General features: G+C 29.0%; 1 protein-coding gene across 8 annotated transcripts in view; it reads left to right on the top strand.

Annotated features, from left to right (window-relative positions):
- Nost (Nostrin) overlaps positions 1-22,783 on the top strand; it is a 140,558-nt gene that overhangs the window by 60,884 nt on the left and 56,891 nt on the right. For 4 of the 8 annotated variants that reach the window (XM_065506678.1, XM_065506680.1, XM_065506679.1 and 1 more), the window contains one exon: positions 12,684-12,875. The exons of the other annotated variants lie outside the window; for them this stretch is intronic. In XM_065506678.1, the coding sequence (XP_065362750.1) occupies positions 12,684-12,875 (192 nt within the window). The remainder of the gene's footprint in view (positions 1-12,683; positions 12,876-22,783) is intronic. 8 annotated transcript variants of the gene reach the window in all.

The following is a 22,783-nucleotide window of genomic DNA, read 5'->3' on the forward strand; positions in this document are numbered from 1 at the left end:
AATGGATGACGAAACGTATGTTCTGGCAGATTTTTCGCAACTTCCAGGTCAAAAATTTTATGTTGCTGATGCTCGAGGGAATGTTGAAGAAAAGTTTAGGACCCAAAAGCAGACAAAATTTCCCAGAAAGTTCTTGGTATGGCAAGCAATATGCAGTTGCGGCAAAAGAAGCCACTCATTTGTTACAACGGGCTCTATAAATACCGAAATTTACATCAAGGAATGTTTACAAAAAAGGCTGCTTCCATTCATAAGACTTCATAATGTGTCCACTTATTTTTGGCCTGACTTGGCATCCTGTCACTATGGCAAACAAGCCCTTGAGTGGTACAAGAACAATAATGTGGTATTTGTACCAAGAGAGGCAAATCCTCCAAACTGCCCGGAGCTAAGGCCAGTGGAGAGATATTGGGCTCTTGTTAAAAGAGAATTGAAGAGTACAAAAAAGGTGTCCAAAAGTGTGGTAGATTTTAAACGGAGATGGACTACATGTTCGAGCAAAGTGACAGAAAGCACTATAAAAACGTTAATGGAAGGGTTTCCGAAAAAGGTTCAAAATTTCATCACTAGTGATTAAAACTATAAAAATAATTTTTTTTGTAAATTGTAATAATAATTTCAATCAAATAAAAAAAAAATTAAAGCTGTAAGTTTAGTGGTTTCTTTTTTATAAACATATATGTATGTTAAGAATTTTTCGATCTCACTCCTTAGTAGCCCACAGGACTTATTTAAATTTAAACATCTAATTCAAATCCTACAAGGTTTTTTGCAGTTTTTTTTTAGGTTGCAAATGCTGTTTTATAACAATCATTATAAGGCACAATTACACTCCTCTAAAAAGTCAATTACAAATTTGTTAAAAAAATTTTACGCAATTGAATTAAAAATTTATGTCTATTTCAGTTTCGTTTTCATGATTTAATAAAACAGCCTACATAGCGCGATAAATCAATGTGTGGTTAGTTGAGAGATGGAAAATATAGTAAAAAACTTTCAATGGAAACGAAACAAAACCGTATTACAACAATATTACAAAATATTTGTGTTAAATTTTACAGATTGTAAGAAATATGCATTTGATTCGATTGCAATTGCTGCACAAACACTCAGACTCAAACCATTTGGTATGAGATCGGGGAAGTATACCAAGTTTTTAAAATTGTTATGATTTATATTGAAACAGCTTCAATTACCTTCAATTATATCTAATTCTAGCCTGTTTATAATTATTTGTATATCAACTGTTGTTTGCTGGCATACCTTCCCTGTAAAATTGAACACATATTTTATAAACTCTCTATGTTTGGGAAGATTTGCAACTAGAGATTTTTTTTATTGGTTATAATAAAAACTCTAAAGAAAAACATATGTAATCGAATAATGTATGTTTAATGTGCCTCATACACCTTGTAAGTGTTCGCGTACAGTTGTACAAATTGCATGTGTTTTTAATGGAATTAGGGCGGCATTTATTTATATGGGATAATCCCATATAATTAAGTTGAATTACTACTTAAGACCTAATGAAGTGTACAGCAACCACAAAATTACAAAATACTATAAAACAAAACATACTAGTATTGAAAATGTCACAATCGAAATAATAATATAAATTTATTCAAAGTATTGGTCATTGTTCGTTATGACCTGTTCCCATCTTTCTGGCAAGATATGGATTTTGAGGCCAAACTAATATCGGATACTCTGTTCCGAAGTAAAGCGTATCCCAGAGAGAGCGTTCTGCATCGATCGAAACAAATAGTAGTCGGACAGGACACGGTCTGAACTATAAAGCGGGTGAGGCAAAGCTTCCCAACCACTTCGTTCTAAATACTTTTCAAACAGGTATTGCTTCATTTGGCCGAGCGTTGTCATGATGAAATATTACGATTTCATGTCTGACCGCATATGCAGGGCCTTTTGTGTCCAATGCTAGCTTTAAACGAATCAATTGCATTCGGTACAGGTTTCCTGTGATTCTCTGGTCAGATTTCTGCCTTTTGCTAACACCAAATACAGAGAATTACCTTAGCGCCATGGATATTTGGCTTTGGTGTCGATTCTGCTGGTTGGCCGGGCTTCACATACGATTTCTTACGATTCGGGTTATCGTAATGGATCCATTTTACGTCGCATGTGATGATTCAATGCAAAAATTATTTCCTTTTATAGCTTTCAAGCATAATTTCGGAAATGCAAAATCGTCTTTCTCTCGGCTTCAATTCGTATGATACCCAATTCCCCTGCTTTTGGATGACTCCTGCTGCTCGCAAAAGTTTTGAAATTGCTGCTTGAGTAGCTCCCAATGATTTTGCAAGCTCTTGTTGAGTTTTACAATAATCTTCATGGAATAATGTCTCCAATTCTTGGTCTTCAAACTTTTTTGGCTGTCCTGAGCGATCATTGGCTTCCGTATCAAACTCTCACACATTGAATATGATGAAACACATCCACCATAAGCTTTGGTAAGCAATCGGTGTGCTTCAGCAGCGCATTTTTTCCAAATTAAAGAAGTAATGCAAAATTCCCCCTACAAAATTCGACATTTTCGAAGCAAATAAAAACTTTGTTATTTTCACTATAATGTTTAATAATGAAGTGATAAATAAAGATATTTACCCTTCAAAATGACATACAATTATTAAATACAAAAGATATTTTTAAGTCATATACCCAATAAAATCGCGCAAATGTCAGCCGCGTTTTTCTTAGCGAGCATTCGAAATGTCAAATTTGCCATGTATTTGCCACATAAATCAGGCTGAATTTGACCTTTGGTTTGTTGCTTAATCGCATAGATCCACCAACATAAGAAAATCGCACTAGAAAAAGTCTAACGTGGTCAGATCGCACGATCGATCCACGTGAGACGATCATGCCCTAAAATCGCTCTTGCAGAATGTCCAATGTAGCATGAGCTGTATGGCATGTAGCGCTGCCCTGTTAAAACCACATATCGTTGGTGTCCATATCATCCAATTCAGTCCAAGGAAGTTGGTAATTATCGACCTAAAGCGATCGCCGCACTGTGGGAGAAATCAACAATTTAGTGGCGCAAAATAAAAAGAAAAAACTTTCGCATATTTGATTTATTGTTATGTAGTTTCAATCTATAGTTGTTGCTATACTTAAAAATATTTAACATTTATTAATAACTTCAGTGGTTTGGTATTGACAACTATTTAAATGTAAAAAATTTTTAAGAAATTTTTTTATGAAGAATTGTTTTCAAAGTTGTTATTAAGCAGGATAGTACAAGGTTTTCTTTTTACTTTTTAAGAGTTATTTTTACTTTTTTTTATGTAGATGGAATATGAGGCTTGGTAAATCAGAAAAATAAAAATATATTTTCCGCTATTTGTGATAACCAGGGAAACCAAAATATGCTAATGCATGTTTTTTCTGGTGAGTCTAATGAGCACATGTATAAGATATTTAAACGTTTCAGAACTATTTAAGAATTTTGGCATCGATTTGTTAGTGCATATTTTTGCATATATTTGTTTTAAGAGCATATTTATGTCATATTTTTGCGTTTTTAGGGCATATTTTACTGTTTAATAGGATATTTTGACTTTATCAAACAAATTTTGTCTTACTTATTTTTCGGTATTGTGTTACAGGTTTTTACTTGCTTTGTTTAAAATTCAAAATTGAAAAATAGATGGCTTTTCATCAAAAAAAAAATTTAAAAAACAAAATATTTTTTTTTAAAATTTAAAAAAAACAATTCGAACATTTTTTTCCAAAAAATGAAAAAACTGAAAAAAAAAAAATTTGTTCAGCTAAAAATATTTAAATTTTTTATTTTGAAGAATAATTTGGTGAAAGGTATATAAGATTGGCACAGCCGAATATAGCTCTCTTACTTGTTTTAATATAAAACAAGCACTATTTTAATAATAGCGCCATCTAAATATCAAATTTTAGTTCTAATTCAAACATAACCGTTCTAAGTGTTAAAGAAATATTGTCTTTTAAATTTGCTCCTATAACATCAGTTGATGTCGAAAGAACATTTTCTATGTATAAAAATATTTTCAGATCCAATAGACATCGATTTATGTTACTTTATTGTGTTTTTTTACTACATTGCCAGGCCAAGTACTCTACATTGTGAATACCGCTATTGATTTTTTTTAAAAAAAAGTATATTTTTTGGTTAAAAATTATATAAAAGTTTGTATTTTTAAGAGCATATTTTTTAATTTTAAGAGCATATTTTAGAGTTTTTACTGCATATTTAAAGCGCTTAAAACCCTTTTTTTAGAGCATATTTCTGGTTTCCCTGGTGATTTTTTTTTTTGAATTTTCGGAAGGTTGCAAGTTACTAATGCTGTGAGATGCAGTCCTAATTTTTTTACCAATATCAAGGCCATATTACAGACTACATATGGTGAAAGATTTAGCTGCGAAAAAGTGCGAGGTGAATTTATATAATGTTTTTAAGAAATTATTATCGTTGGACGATGTAAAATCTCTTACTAAATTTGTTCCTTATTTTTTTTAAGATTTTATATAAGAAGTGTTATTGGTAATTACATTATATAAAAATGAAATTTATGTAATTCTAACTACTTACAAGTTGCTAAAAACAAATGCCCATATACCAAATTTGACATAAAATTATGAGTCCTTTTAAATATGGTAGTGCTTTATTTAGATTAAAAATATAACATTTGCAAAGCGTTTTATGTCAATATTAATATATTTGTTTTAACGCTGTTTTATATCCACATTGTCCAGAACTTCATCTGCAAGCTATAAAAAAGTGGAACCGTTATCGAAGGCTGTTAGGCAACTTTTGTTGGATCCAGTACTTCCTAGTGATTCATCAGACTCTGCAGACGACTTATTTAAATAAATTTTAAAAATCTCATAATAAAAATTCACAAAATTGTAACAAGTGTTATTTAGCTTAATTACTCTTTATTTCATTGTTTAATAATAACTAATTTATTTATAATAATTAAATAAAATCATTTCATAACTAATAATTGTTATTCGTTTTTAAAAATAAACTTATTAATAAAACTAAAGAAAGTTTAATTTTATGTGAATATTTCGAATATGCCGGCAATAGGGTAAATGTCCAAAATCTATAGATTTACATAGTTACTAGCTATAAATAAAATTACTTATAAAATTTAAATTTTTTGAAAGATATATTAAAATAATTTCTTACAATTGAAAATAGTATAGAATTTCTTCCGAGGTAGTGTAGTTTAGCAGCCTTTCCCGCCCATTATACTGAAGTAGCAGTACCCATTTTGCATTACTTTATTAGCTTCCCTCCTTGCCTGCAATATTTCCATATAAATGAAATTAATTTGGCCAAGCGTTTAGAAGATACGAATTTAAGTCCACTAAATTAGGGTTTTCTCCCACTGTGCGCCGTTGAGAATGATGGCATGGCCAACGTCTTTCTAAACAAAATTTGCAAAAACATCCACAGCTAATTTTTTCATTCCGTATATATATTCTGGATCGTTATATATAGCGAAGTCGATATAGCCATGTCCGTCTGAATGTTGAAATCAACTTTCCGCAGCCCCCAAATAACTTACATACATGATTCATTGGTTGCTATTTAAAATCGACAAAATCGGCCCACAAATGGCTGAGATATAAGGAAAAAACCGGGATAACCTCGAATTTGGTCTATTTTTGATCTATATCTGGATTACTAAGTCATTAATATAGACAATATGGATATCTAATTATAGATATTTCAAAGTCTATTGCAACGATGTATATAAGGCTAAGTTGGACCTACAATGGGTCAAAATCGGGAAAATTATTTTTTAAACCGAATTTTTTTTCATAATTTTTTTTTGTCATAATTTCTTTTTTAAAAAAAAAAATAAAATAAAATTGGAAAAAAAACTTTTTTTAAAAATATTAAAAAACTATTACGAAAAAAATTAAACATTTTGTTTACCCATAAAGTATAACTTGGTGAAGGGTATATAAGATTCGGCACAGCCGAATATAGCTCTCTTACTTGTTTATTTATTAATTTAGTTTTATTAAAATGCGGGCCCCCTAATGTTTGCATGTTAAACTTAGATCTTAGGTGTGTATTGTAGCGTCTTTAAGTGGTTTTAATAAAAACACTTTGTAAAAATTATTCATCTATATTAGCCAGATTTCAATATAAAGCAAAACACTTGTACAGTACAGTATGCTACGAAAAAAGTAACAAATATTACAAGTTTTTTATATAAGAAATAAAGATATATTCGATTGAAAGGAATCCATAAGGAATCTTTTATGCAGCCCTTTTATTCATATTTCCAAGACACGAACAAATCCTAATACTCAAATGAAGATGGCATAAATCTCCCCCTTAAAAATCTTATGTTACTTTATTGGACTATCTGAACTTCAATGTTTGCATGATCACGTTGATCATGATCGATCTTGCCCTGGTTTTTTCCTTATATCTCAGCCATTTGTAGGCCGATTTTACAAACGGCTATACTGAAAATGTGTGCACTTGGTTTCGTGTCACACTGTACATTTGTAGGAATCTGTGTATTGTTTACTTTTTAAAGCTACAACTATGTATGAAGTTTGAGTCAATCTTTATTCGAAATTATTTATGTATATCGATAAAATTGCTGTGTTGTTGTTATTGCAGCCGATGTTGTTATTGTTGATGCAGCTGTGTTATTGTTAATGATGTTTATGTTGTTAGCAAATCATAATTTAATTTTTTGGTTTTTATTTATTTTGTTATTTGTTGAACATAATTGTTGTTTTATTTGGCGCATTAATAAATGTTAAATGCATCCGCCACCTACTTAATGAGCCACATTTAAACAGTTTTGTTTTCTTTCTTATATTTCGGAGTAATTAATTTTTTTTTTTAAAAAAAACTTGTTAACAATAATACAACAAATGTTGTTTTTAATGATGTTTTTTCTTGTTTTTTTTCAAGCTGGTAAATTAAGCGAAATGTGTCACTTACAAAGTCCGCAGAGTTTAACAAAATTATTTATTTATTAATTTATATTTTCCCATAAAGTTAGCAATTTCAATTCATGAGTTTGATTTTGAAATTCTGTTGTAAAATCAGATTGTAACAGCAATTTTTTTTTTGTGATTTTCTCTGCCATAAAAAATAATTGCTGGATCATGTTTTTGGTCAATCACTAAAATTAATTTTTCAATATATTTAACTTTTAGAAGTATTTTTTATAAAATATCAATTAAGTTACTTAATAAAAATAGTCATCATAAAAAATATTTTTAAAATTTACAATATTTGCAAATAATTTTTCATCATATTTTCTTAATCTTTTGTAAAATTTATTACAAATAAACATTAATTTGCTAATTGTTGCGATGACAGCATGTTGCCATTTAGGCTCAATTAAAACTCAATAAATTTTATTAAATATCAACAACTTAAAGAAACAACACACCACCATATTTCAACCACAAATCTTTTACAATGATGTTGCAAGAGAAAACACAAACAGCCTCTAAAATGTTTGTACAGTATTACGCAAAAGTTGCAAATAAAAAAATGTAAAGTAACTGCCATAATTGCATTACTTACTACGCTCAAATGTTGCTGCAACATAATCAAATCTTAATTATCAGTTTTTATTTATCTTACATTAGAGAAGTGAAAGTTTTGATATGTTTTTAAAGTGTTGTCATATTAACACATTTTACTTTGTAGTAAATGGTAAAACAAATGCAATCAGAGTCTGGTAATGGTTTTAACACGAATGTGTTTTTATACTACAGTGACAAAAACTGTGAAATCTGCAAATTATTATGAAGGAAACTGTGTAAACTGTAACATTCGGCAGATTTTCTATATAAACTGTAACTGATTGACATCAGTCGACAAATTCTTATAGAAAACTATGACAGACTGACATCAGCCAAAAGTTTTCTATAGAAAACTGTCACCGACTGTGACAGACTGACATCAGCCAAAAGTTTTCTATAGAAAACTGTCACCGACTGGCTCTAGATTTTCTATAGAAAACTGTCACCGACTGGCTCTAGATTTTCTATAGAAAACTGTCACCGACTGGCTCTAGATTTTCTATAGAAAACTGTCACCGACTGGCTCTAGATTTTCTATAGAAAACTGTCACCGACTGGCTCTAGATTTTCTATAGAAAACTGTCACCGACTGGCTCTAGATTTTCTATAGAAAACTGTCACCGACTGGCTCTAGATTTTCTATAGAAAACTGTCAACGACTGGCTCTAGATTTTCTATAGAAAACTGTCACCGACTGTCGCCAGATTTTCTATAGAAAACTGTCACCGACTGTCGCCAGATTTTCTATAAAAAACTGTAACTGACTGTCGGCAGATTTTCTATAGAAAACTGTCACTGACTGTCGCCAGATTATCTATGGAAAACTGTCACTGACTGTCGCCAGATTTTCTATAGAAAAACTGTGACTGATATCAGCCTAAAGTTTTCTATAGAAAACTGTGACTGAATGATATCAGCCTAAAGTTTTCTATAGAAAACTGTGACTGACTGATATCAGCCTAAAGTTTTCTATAGAAAACTGTGACTGACTGATATCAGCCTAAAGTTTTCTATAGAAAACTGTGACTGACTGATATCAGCCTAAAGTTTTCTATAGAAAACTGTGACTGACTGATATCAGTCTAAAGTTTTCTATAGAAAACTGTGACTGACTGATATCAGCCTAAAGTTTTCTATAGAAAACTGTGACTGACTGATATCAGCCTAAAGTTTTCTATAGAAAACTGTGACTGACTGATATCAGCCTAAAGTTTTCTATAGAAAACTGTGACTGACTGATATCAGCCTAAAGTTTTCTATAGAAAACTGTGACTGACTGATATCAGCCTAAAGTTTTCTATAGAAAACTGTGACTGACTGATATCAGCCTAAAGTTTTCTATAGAAAACTGTGACTGACTGATATCAGCCTAAAGTTTTCTATAGAAAACTGTGACTGACTGATATCAGCCTAAAGTTTTCTATAGAAAACTGTGACTGACTGATATCAGCCTAAAGTTTTCTATAGAAAACTGTGACTGACTGATATCAGCCTAAAGTTTTCTATAGAAAACTGTGACTGACTGATATCAGCCTAAAGTTTTCTATAGAAAACTGTGACTGACTGATATCAGCCTAAAGTTTTCTATAGAAAACTGTGACTGACTGATATCAGCCTAAAGTTTTCTATAGAAAACTGTGACTGACTGATATCAGCCTAAAGTTTTCTATAGAAAACTGTGACTGACTGATATCAGCCTAAAGTTTTCTATAGAAAACTGTGACTGACTGACTGATATCAGCATAAAGTTTTCTATAGAAAACTGTGACTGACTGACTGATATCAGCCTAAAGTTTTCTATATAAAACTGTGACTGACTGACTGATATCAGCCTAAAGTTTTCTATAGAAAACTGTGACTGACTGGCGACAGCTTTTCTACTGAAATGTTTGACATCATCTAGATTTTTCACAAAACTTTCAAGCGTACATTATTTGCCGTGTTCAAACTTTATTTAAATTTTTAGCAGACTGGTTAAAAGTGTCAAAAATATTTTAAAGTACTGGCTGGCACTCTCTGGTTTTGAATTTCTAATTTTTTTTTGCCCAATAATATTGTTTATTATTATCTCCATTATGTTGTTTTAATAATATTAATATTTTTGTTGGGTTTTGCAGCAAAATTTGCTACTGGTGTTGTTTTTTATAGTTTTGTTTTGTAAGTATTGTCCCCCCATTTCAATTGTTTAACATTTTTAATGTATGAGATATAGTTTGTTTTTATACACAATAAACAAAAATAAACTTTCTACATCATGAATGAATGTATGAATGGACTGACTGACTGAATGACTGACTGACTGGCGGACAGACAGTTAGATAAACGTCTTAAGTTTTTTGATTGTTTATTAACAATTGACAACAATTGTTGTTTGTTTCTTTAAAAACTGTTGTACTTTTTATTTAATGTTTTAGTTTGACACAGTGACAACAATAATAATAACAAAATTGATGATTGGTTGTTGATTTAATAAAATTATTGTTGATTTCTTGTAATTTTTATTGTACAGCAAAAATAAATTTTGAAGGATATGTTCATATTTTAATAAAGTTTGTAACAATATGAAATATGGCTTGTGATCTCATGAAGTTTGAAATACAATTTTTAAAAATGCAGCAAGCTGTACCATTCACGTTCACGTTGTCACATTCTTGCAATCATCACCCCGCATTCGGTTTTCATTCTCAAATCTATTTTTACATATATGTACCTTAGTAGTATTTTTGATGCTTTGTGTGAATATTCATACTTCCAGCATTTTATGTCTAGAGTATATAGCGATAACTTCCCCGCCAGTTTTGTTTTCCTAAACTATAAAAATCCATATCTTGAGTTCCAAGCATTTGTTTTTAAATTTTATTTTTGATTATGAATCATACGATTTATTACTATTTTTTGGAAAATATAAATTTAAAATTTATCTAAAATTGCAGATTTTTTTTTTTTGTAAAATTGATAAAATCAAAATTTCTATTTCCCTAAATTGCAAAAGTAAGAAAAACTAAAAATTAAATTTATTGATTTTGATAATTTTTTTAAGAATTTCATACAATATGAACTAATATAAACATCAAAATAAATTTTCTATTAAAATTTCACAATATTTCAAAAATTAAATTTTTTATTTTTTAAATATTTCCTTAAATTTTACAAATTTGTATGAAAATTTTACTTTTCTTCTTCTATTTATTATATTTAACTAATAAATATTATTATTTTGTAGGCGTGGCAAACATTTTTTTTAGATTTTTATCATTCTGAAGGGCATTTAAAATTCGTCACCACCAAAACCCACATTCTTACTAGTTTTCTATTTAATTCGTTATAAATTTAGTTGATTGTATATTTTTCCAACATTCCACCACATGAGTATAAATAATATTTCTCATATTATTTATTATTGTTATAAATTTTGCAATTATAGTTAATATTTTCTATCAGTCTCTCTGTCTGTCTGTCTTTTGATCTGTTGTTGTTTGTATAAGCTTCAATAGAATTATTGTCCATGTCAGTTCGTCATTCAGCAAAATATTTATTTGATATTTACAACGAAGCAACCAGTCAAACCACAAGGTTTATTAATTTTAGCCACTATTATTACCACTCACTCTACTATTTATTCGAACTATGATTTGAGTGGTTTAATTTATTGTATTCGTATTTTAATTGTTACGAATATTGTTTGGAAGGGGAGGGGGGTTTTTGATTTAATTGTATTCCCAAGTGTTATTTTTATTTATTAAGAGCAATCAGTGGTTTATTTTATTTGTTTGTTTTTTGAATTAGCAAATCTAATGGGCATGAGGCAAGTAGCTAAGAGTATTTGCGAAATTTGGCAAAATCTTATGATTTTAGATATTAATGGAAATTTTTTTTTAATTTAATTGAAAATTATTGAATTGATTTTATTTTAACAAAAAATTAACATTTTTAGTTAAAATATTTTAACGTTTTTTTTTTAATTTTATGGTGACAGTGACTGTCAAATTGCATGCGTTTGAAACATTTAAAACTCATCTTAAAACACCATAAAAATACCGTAAATGTTTTGCAGTTAAAAGTCAGTTTTATTTTGAAAAAACGCAATAACGACAAATTAAAAAACACACAACTCTAAACATGAAAAATATTTGCAAAAAATTAAAAAAGAGACGATATATTTAGAGCATGACATTAAAAACCCAAGCATGCAGAAAATAGACAACAAATATAAAATTTTAAACAAAAAATTGTTTAACATAAAATTTGCAATAAATATGTTTAAATAATTAGTAGGTGTGCATTAAAATTAATTATAACAACACTCGCACCATATCATAATATGAATTAATTATAAAAATATTTAAACGTAATTTTAATATTTAAATATTTAGTCAATTCAGAATTGAAGTGGCTTTAATGTATTTTGTTTATCAAAATTTACATCTTTATTAATTTGTCTGAAATTTTTTGGAAGTATTTTTAAAGTGTAATGAAGTGTTTTACAAAATAAATTTAAAATTTTTAATTATATTATTCTTGTCATTTAATTTAAACAGCATAACTAAATAAAAATACCAGGTAGTAAATTATAGCGGATTTGATTATAATAAAACAAGTGATGAGCATATTTGTAGTTATACTTACTATGAACTATGAAAACTTTTGTTCAATATGTGTAATGAAAATTGGCCGGAAATGGGAAATATGCATAACGAACATGTTGTATGTAACGTAAACATACATATGTATAACTAAATAAATAGAAAAAACAAACCGCAAAAATGTTAAAACATGGTGGAAAGAAAAATTCCATAAATGTCAATGAAAATTATTTAAAAAGTCATGAACAAGTTACATACATTTCCAGCAAACTCTCAAATGAAAGAAGAAAATCATTAAAAAATAAACTATTAGCATCAATAACCAATTTCTCATACATACTTCCGTTAAAAACAATAGAAAAAGGTTAAACCAAAAACTTTTCAACAAATTTTAACATTCATTCATTACTTCTCATGAACTTTTTATGTTAAAAAAAACTCAAATTTTACCACAAAACTTTTTTTTATTAATAATAAATATTTTCTTTATTTTATTCCAATACCAAACAACAAATTACAAAAAAAAAGCTTTCAAATACACGCTCCAAATCAGTGCTGAAAAGTTTACGTTGTCGTTCTTCGGGTCGTTCAAAATCCAAGTCGAAATCTACCCTAGATTTGAATAAGATTTATGCGGACAATGTTTCCATAGCTTCATCGTCTGGGAACAACCAAAATATTGTCGGTGATAATCAAGACAATAATGAGGGACAGGTCCAGGTAAGACAAGAGAAATGTGTACCACCAACATACCGTTACATACCACCTGTCCTTAACATTATCGTTGTTTAATTTTCACCACCGCCACCACCAAAAATAACTAAAAAAAACTCACATTTTAATTAATTGTTGAACTTCACTTAAAAATTGTAAAAAGCCCTGTTCCATTACTGAATTTTGGGCCAATCATTTAATTAACTGTATTAATTAGTAAGTTGTTTGTTTGTTTTAATTAAATCCTGTTCATCACTTTAATCACCATTAAATGTCATGTTATTAACAGCAAATTGCATAATTGTGGAGTAAGTTATTCACAAATCACTTGTTTATAAATATATAGTAGTTTTGCAATATTTTTGTGTTAGAAATTTGAAATTTCTTTTAGTTTAACAATATTTACCTCTGAGAGACTACATGGAAAGTGAAAAGACCAAGAATTTCTAGGAAGTTTGTTACTCACACATACGGTCTGGCTAAAGAATGAATTTTAATAATCTAATCGATCACGAATGGATGATCTCTTGCTAAAGAACATGTATTATGTAAAAAAATTGCTGGTGTCGGGAACAGGTTCCCTAATTTCAGCAGAATACATTTCTTTGTAGTATCGATAGAACCAAAATCCAGTGATTCAACCTACTGTCATCGATGAGCAACATGATCTAGCATGCATTTATATGTTAGCATACAGTCTTACGAAAATTTGAAATGGATTCTATTCGCACAACCCCATTATTTGGTTACCACAAGATCGCGATTAAATGTCTCAATTGGGGTTCCTAATATGTTTTTAGAAATTCGCGGGAAAATTTGTTTCGAGAAACTTCGGGAATTTCTTTATAAATATCAAAACTATTTTGAGAAAAAACCGAAAATTTTTTATTTATTGGGTTTATCACTAAAAAAAGAGGGATTTACATTTGAACACAGTTTTTGTTTTTAATAACTTATATGTCATTTTGAAAGAAACATTTCTGTCTTTTTTTTCACCTAGTTATTGAACATTAAAGTGTAAACAACAAAGTTTTTATACCCTACACCACCATAGTGGGGAGGGTATAAAGCGTTTGTGCAAATGTTTGTAACGCCGAATATTGGTCTAACACCACCTTAAAGTATACCGATCGACTTAGAATCAGTTTTTGAGTCGATTAAACGATATCCGTCCGTCCGTACGTCTGGCTGGCGCAGAGTACAGGTCGAAATTTTGAAGATATTTCGATCCAATTTGGTACATATTATTTTTTCGGCCCAAGGACGAAGCCTATTGAAACTGGCTGAAATCGGTCCATTATTTCACCTAGCCCCCATACAAATGTCCTTCCGAAATTGGACTTTATCGGTCATAAATGTTTAATTTATATAGGTATCTACACAAATTTCGCTCCAAATAAGTTTTACATATACAAAATTCATGTCACCAAATTTTGTTATGATCGGTCCATAATTAGTCATAGCTCCCATATAGACCCGCTTCCGAAAATCACTTTAACGTGCATAACTCGCTTAAAAATGTTGGTATACACCCAAAATTCAACATAGTTAACTTTAATGTAGACATAAATCACACGACCTAATTTAGTGGTGATCGGTCCATAATTGGTCATAGCTCCCATATAAGGCCCATTTCGAAAATCACTCATGAATATAAATTATTAAAATTTTAAAAGAAAAATGTTTTTGCTCATTTACTTAGTGTAGGGTATTATATTGTCGGGCTTGACCGACCATACTTTCTTACTTGTTTATATATGTGTCTACACAAATTTCGCTCCAAATAAGTTTTATATATATAAAATAATTAGTCATAGCTCCCATATAGACCCGCTTCCAAAAATCACTTTAACATTCATAAATCTCTTTAAAATGTTGGTATATACACAAAATTCAACATAAATAACTTTCATATAGACATAAATCACACGACCTAATTTCATGGTGATCGGTCCATAATTGGTCATAGCTCCCATTTAAGGCCCACTTCCGCAAATCACTCACGAATATAAATTATTGATATTTTAAAAGAAACATGTTTTTGGTCATTTACTTGGTGTAGGGTATTATATGGTCGGGCTTGACCGACCATACTTTCTTACTTGTTTTTGCTTCGAAAAGTTCGAATTTTGTACCAATAAAGCGTCATATGCTGGAAGTTTTGCTTTACTTCATTAATTAGAAAAAAGTGCCGATGAAAAATGGATCCATTACGATAACCCGAAGCTCGACTTCGAAAAAAAAAAAATCGCAAATTTTTAAGTCATTCACCAATAGTATTCAAACATTTCCGGGAATGAAGAGATATTTTAATAACTCCCGAGAATGAAAAAGGTTCGAGAAATTAGGAACCCTGGTAGCAATCATGTATTGCCGCATTTACTCAATCTCAAACAGGCTTGGCTAATATTTGAATATTGGGAAAATGTTGAAAGTTTAACGTGAAATAATGAAATTTGCAACGATCTTCTGAATTTGTCTTTTTTGTGAAATTTTTCTATAGAAGCAGATGAAAACAGTTTTACCATTTTTTAAATAAGCAAGTGCAGTTCTAATTCGTATTTGTGTATTAATTGGACATAAAGGAATAAAAGTGTGGATTATACATCATCAGAAAGTAAACTGAGCCTTCTTTTTAAAACTGTATAAATAACATTTTGTTCAGATTATATTTTTAAAGGCGCTATATACTGTTTTATCAAACTCAAACAGCACTAAAAAATTCTAGGAATTCTAATAAATCTATTATCGTGATTCATGTGACAATAAACTTCCGTTTTAAAAAAAAAACGACTCATAAAATCTTACAAAAACAATTATACCAATAGGTTCAGTCACTACCACTCAAATCTCATCAAATTGTTTACTAATTATTTTCGTTTTTTTTTATCTATGTATTTTATATTGTTTAATATTAAAAATAAAAACAAAAAACACTAATGCAATTGTGGCTCATTCATAAAATAACAAATTTAAAACAAGTGTTAACATGGCTTATAGACTTACCTAGTCATACAAATGATTTGATTTGCTTCAACAAAATAACTCATCGTTTAGATACTTATCTAAGCCATTTTATCTAAAAGTATTATTCACTAGATAAAGATACTATAATTTCCAAAAGCTTTAGATACTATAAACAATTTGTAGTAACTAATAGCTTCGTTTGTTAAAAGTTGTTGTCTTCACTATGAAAAAGCTGAATATTTTGTAGGTTGTGGTCTCTACTAAAATTGTCTCCTTATACTACAGTATGGTAAACTGTATTATAGTACAGTAAAATAGAATTGCCAGAACTAAAATCATAATTTAGATAAACTAATCATAATTACAAACAATAACTATAATTTTGAATGCAGATAAAACTAGATTAGATATTAGATAAACGATAATTATATGAAAAAAAACCGTAAATATTGAAGGAAATTTAATTTTAATTTTTCGAACAAAACTTGGAAGCAAAAGCTATTTCGAAAAGGGTGAATATTGTATGAAAATTGATATGACTATAATCATAGTCCTTAGAGTTCCAAATAATATTTCGAAAAATGTTAAAGCTTATGATGAAATTTTCGAAAACCAATATTATATGTATTCGACTGTGCCGAATCTTTTTACCCACCATCAATATGTGATAATAAAATATGGACCGATCCTCACAAAAGTGGGTAGAAATATTAAGGCCGAAATTTTGTAAATCACGTCACCAAAGTGATATTTATGTGCATAGAAAAAACAAAATTTCACACATTTTAAAAATTTGTTTTGTTTTATGTACAAAATTTTAAATTTTTATGAAAGGCAAATCAATGTTTGAATTTTGGTGCGGTTGTTTGGTTCAGAATTTGTAATTTTGTTTTTGGTGACATGATTTACAAAATTAGGTCTCATTTAAAACCTTTTATAAGACAACTATGTATGAATTTTCAACAGAGTGTATTTGTGGAGAATTTCAGCCAGCTAGTTCCTTTCGTTTAAGCCCTATCGTGTTTTCAACAGACAGACACATTTTTTCAAGAAAATATCAATTTCAAAATTTGAAAAAAAAATTTTGAAATTTAAATTTTGAAACACGTTAGGAAAAGTAATAAAAGTTTTAGAAATTTTATCAAAACTCAATTTCTAAAATGGTAAATAATGCAGAAAAATCCATAAAATTTTAATATATCGTTAGCTTAGTACGCAAACGTGCCAAGTCCCATTTTTTGAATTTTATAGGAGAGACAAAAAACGTTCTATATTTTTTTGCTATCAATAGTCTATAGACCTGTAAACGCAGTTCTCTCCTATGATCTGTTGGCTTTAAGTATCAGTTGAAAAAATAAAATAATAGCAATGACTTTAGAAACTGAAGCCATTTTTTTATGATTTTGTGTTTTGTGGCTGGACTTATCACATTTTCTTATAATAAATTTTAATTTCTCATTTTATTATTTTACAAATTTGTTTTATTATTTTATATTATTTAAATACATAACAAAAAACAGTCTTATTTCATTGCTGTAAAGGAAAATAACGCAAAATCTTAAATAAATTTGTTTTTTATTATTATTTCTTCAAAATTTAATTTTTTTTTTATTTTACAGTGAATTGTGTAACCATACTATAGTGATTACATCGAAAAATGTTAATCTTCAAAGTATTATAGCAAATAGTATTGAAAAAGTAGATTTAAATAGCATATTCTATGCTTTTTGCTGGACTCAGCATGTTTTCTTATTATTATTTTTTTTGTGTAGTTAGCACTTTTGCGTCTCACTGAAAAATCATCAGTTAGAAACAAAATAACTAAATTTTTTATTGCAATATATGTATCTTATGTTTTACTATCTTTCTGCATCAAAATCTTAATTTCAATCAAAAGTGGACTTGTTACGTTTGCGTACTAAGCTAACGATATGTATTTGTAGTACTTTAGTTCCAAATAATATTTTCAAACTGAAAAAAAAATTTTGAAATAAATATAATGAAATATAAATAATCATATAACAAAATGTTGCTGAATTACTCGTATCTAATTGCACCATGAGTGGCAAGGACAGACGCCCCTAAAATCGTAAAGTTTTAATATGAAAAAGGAAAAAAAGAAAAATTTTAAATAAATTTTACTTTGATCATTTTCGAAATTTAAATTTTCCTACATAAATAGAAGTTCGAATTTTCGAACACAACCAGAAATTTTATATTTTTAATTTAGAACTGAAATATGTATATTCAAAAGAAATAATAAATATTTTTTTTTACGAAAATTTCAATTACGAAATTTAAACATTAACAAATTATTAATTGAATTCCGTTTGTAATTTCTACATTTTTCATTTGCGACCTTACAAAGTATATATATTCTGGATCGTTATAGATAGCGAAGTCGATATAGCCATGTCCGTCTGTATGTTGAAATCAACTTTCCGTAACCCCCATATAACTTACATACATGATTTATACATCAATAAATCAGGAATTCTTCCGGTTCGGTTTATTTAAAATCGACACAATCGGCTGAGATATAAAGAAAAAACCAGGACTAGCTCAATTTTTGACCTATTTTTGATTTATTTCTGGATTACTAAGTCATTACTATAGACAATATGGATATTAGAGTGCTCCAAGATTGTATGGACGAAAAAAATTTTCTAGGTACAGGCCGTCCCCCCCCTAGAATTGTTCTATGTATTGTAGAAACACATTGTGTAAAATATTAGGATGATAGGATAACGTTGACTGGTGGCGCAACGACGCTGAAGTTTTGAGGTGCATTTATAAGGGGAAAATATGCAATTATTTCAGTTTTTGTAAAAATTTTGCCATTAAATAATGACTTTTTCAATTTAATTTAAAAGAATCGAAATGTGTACGTAATTGTCGTTATAATAAGATATAAAAGACAAAAATTGGTGAAAAAATTTTAAAGTTATTAAAAAATCGCCAGGCCATTAACGTGTCTCAGGCCACTAGAACAAGAAATTTATGAACAAAATTAACATATTTTGAGAAATATTAAAATAAAAGCTTATTTTTACTTAAAATATATCCATATTTACTTGTATATGAGTTTTTGTCCTCGTAGGATACCGTTAACCTATTCGCAGGTATGACCAAAAAAATTAAATTTTTTTAACGGCAGTTTCAAAACTCCAATTTCAAATTTTTAAAAATTTTGTTAAACAAATTTCAGAATTTTTTGATCATCACATGGGGATTTATTAACAACATAATAGGGAATAAAAATGTGAAAAAAGTATGTCCATACCTCCTATAGTTTTTCCGTACCTGCGATATAAATTTTACGATTTTCGAGAAAAACTAATTTTTTGGCCAAATTTTGGGGAATGACCAGAATTTCCTTAATGTAATGATTTTTAAGTAAAAGCTATTCAGAATAATATAGTCCAGGTAATTTTAAATATAGTATGAAAGTTTTACTAAAATCGAAAACTTTAACGCTTAAATCGTGAAGGTCAAAGGTCAATTTTTTCAATATTTGGAATTTCTCATGGAAAGATAGCGAAATATTATATATTTTTGGGCCGATTTTGATGAAACTTAAGAAAAATATAAAATGAAGTCTAGTATTCACAATAACAGTACAAAAATGGAAATTTTAATTTCGAAAATGATAATTTCGAAATAATAAATGATAAATTCAATTTCGAAATTTGAAAATTGTAAATACAATTAAAATATTGAAATACCATATTTAAGTTAAAAATAATAAATTGTAATTTTGTATGAAAATTTCATTTTCGAAAATTATTAAAATAATTTTTTTTGGAAAATTTAAATTTTGGAATTCTTAGGAAAATCAATAAAATTTTAAATTTTCTATAGATCGATTTGAATTTTTTTATTTTTGAATAATGAGAACTTTTTGAAAACTGAGAAATTTTATCGAACATAAGTTCTAATTATCAACCTATAAATTTGAGAATATAAATTGAGATTATTGTATTACTTTTCCAGGCAGCATTATTTTGATGTGTTTCTACCGACTATAGTAGTAACTTCGAATTTTCATTGTAATTCAAATCTAAAGCTCGGATTTATTTAGAGTACCGTTGTATAGTTTGCAATAAAATTTCAAATCGTAAAAACAAACTGATATTGTGTGATATCATATCACTCCTTGTTCAGTTATGAGGTGTCTCAACATGTCATCATAGATATGTGTATTACAAAAAAATTGATGATGCTTATACTCTTAAAAATGCAGTTATTTCAACCTTAATAAAATTCTACTAAAACTGTAAAACTAATTTGAAAAATCTTCCTAATCATTAGCATTCTTAATCAACTATCTAACTTAAGAAATAACAAAAACATTGTAACTATGTGTAATGTGTCTTAATCGTAAAATTATATTATTAATCTCAACATATAAACTATAACTAATTTCTTTTATAATTTTTTTCCATTCTTTGCAGGTGAGTTGAACAACATTATTTATCTTTTTTAATTCCTGCAACCAAAAGGCCACATTCTCTTGTCAAAAGAATAAGAAAAAAATTATAATTACCATTGGTAACTGAGTAAATTGTAAGTAATAATTCTTTTGTATCATTATTTCTACATATTCTGTTCTGTAATTTAACGCATTGTACTGGAAAATACTCCTCGTACGAGTAGAGTATGATGTATTTCCTACATTAAACACATTTATTATAAAATATTTGTGTTTATTATTTGCTGATTTATTATGATTGTAATCGAGAATTAACCCAGTTCTCACAGTTTAATTATGGTAAAAGAAATAAATTGTACAACAATAAGAACAACTAGTACTACAAAAATAAGATTAATAATTTGCACTTAAAATAGAAGGTAAATTTTTGTTGGGGCAGTTGACGGCTTAAGGATGACCTATAGCTAAATTATTATAGACTAGTGATCGGCAGTCATAGCCACCTGGGGATGAACTCGATCGACAATTCTGATGTACATAACACGATTTAGAGTGAAACTCATTAAAATGAAAAAAATGTATTATATTACATTTACTAATGTGGCATGTGGCAGTGCTGACAACTGTCTAAATTTTAGACACAGATTTGAAAAAATTCATTAACGGGAAAGGCAGTGAACTAGTTTTTCAGAACCGGTTTTAACTCTAGTTCTTGTCACATAATTATGTTCTATTGGTAACTTTTGACATAATGACAACCCATTGAAGTAGTGTATATGGCTGTAATCAAATTTTCCAAAGTTTCGTTTAATAAAATCAGGCTGTAATCATTGAGGATCATATGAATTATTACTTTATTTTTTCTCACAAATACACATTTTGTTTTCAAGCATTCTGAGTTTGGTTTAAAATATAGGCTTAGAATTCTTTATAAAATTGAATATGTTTAGAAAGATTTCGTTTTACTAAACCTTTTAATTTCCCAAGTTGCAATTTTATACGAAAAATATTTATGAAGAGTTCACATTTTCGTGAATAAGTTGCAAACATTGTAAGGTATTTTATTTAATTATGGGATACTGTAGGGTGTAGTTATAATTTCAATGTTTTTGCGTACTTGTACATAAAACTATCATCATATCATCATCTTTATTACCATTGCAAATTTTATCTATTCAAAATATCTTTATACATCATGGATATTCACATTATGAGGTAAATGTATTTCTGGAGAGAGATCTCAACAATTTCGATGTTCTAAGAAAAGTTTGATTGACGAAATTATCAATAAATGAAAAGAACATACTGGAGGCATTACTTCATGCAGATTCTTGTCAAACTCAACAAGAGCTTGCAATATCATTGGGAGCTACTTAAGCAGCAAATTCAAAACTTTTGCAAGCAGCAGGATTCATCAAAAAGGAGCCGATCCAACGAATTGATTTTTGAAAGAAATAAAAGAAAATTATTTTTCCACAGAATCATTACTTGTGATGAAAAATGTATCCATTACGATAACCCGAAGCATAAGAGATCTTATGTGAAGCCCGGAAAACCAGCCGAATCGACACCAAAGCCAAATATTCTATTATTATCATCACATGGTCTATAAAAATAGGTCTATTTCCAAAGGGCGTAAGGCCTTCACATTCGAAAAGTAGAACATATGTTTTATACCAGAATATTCTCCGTAGAGATACCTTACAGAAATACATAAAATTGTTATATGTTCTTAAAGAAAGTTTTTTTTTTAATAGAAAATAGAGTTAAGTCACCTTTTCGCCCAATAAACAGCAAAAATTTACTATTTTTTGAATTTTTAAATTGAAAATCGTTTATTTTTGGATTGATATTGCTCTGAAATCTTCTGTTTATTATTGGTAATTTAGTTGTATAACTAACAAAAAAAAAATTGGACTCCATTCGTTCCAGAAGTAAGCCCTATATTTTTCAAAAAGCGGACCAAGGTATGGCAAAATTTTTAAATTTAAATTTTTAAATGCCTATAACGCGGAAACAAAAAAATGGTACGTGTTGAAAAGTTTTACATTTCGAAGGTAACCTACATTGAGCCACCATAGCGCCGCCCCTGGAGCATATGTAGGGCCCATTTTAATAACTTAAACTCGAATACTACTTGGCTATGCAAACGTCGATTCTGCTTCCACTATGCAAAGTTCGGCCACATATTGCAATATCTGTTAAAAACTTTTTGGAATGAAGTGGTTGGAAAGTTTTGCCTCACCCGCTTTATAGACCAGACCGTGCCATTACTATTTGTTTCGATCGATGCAGAACGCTCTCTCTGCGATACGCATCACCTTAGAACAGAGTATCCGAAATTAGCTTGATTCATTCTTCTCCTCGAAAGATGAGCACTTCTTTTGGCTCGGAATCTATATGTTGCCAGAAAGATGGGAAAAGATCATGGCTAACAATGATCAGTGAATGACCTTTGAATAAATTTACAAATGTTTCAAAATAAAAGTTAAACATTTGAAAAAAATTATGGATT

The sequence above is a fragment of the Calliphora vicina genome, chromosome 4 (genome assembly GCF_958450345.1).
Source record: "Calliphora vicina chromosome 4, idCalVici1.1, whole genome shotgun sequence".
Classification (NCBI taxonomy): domain Eukaryota; kingdom Metazoa; phylum Arthropoda; class Insecta; order Diptera; family Calliphoridae; genus Calliphora; species Calliphora vicina.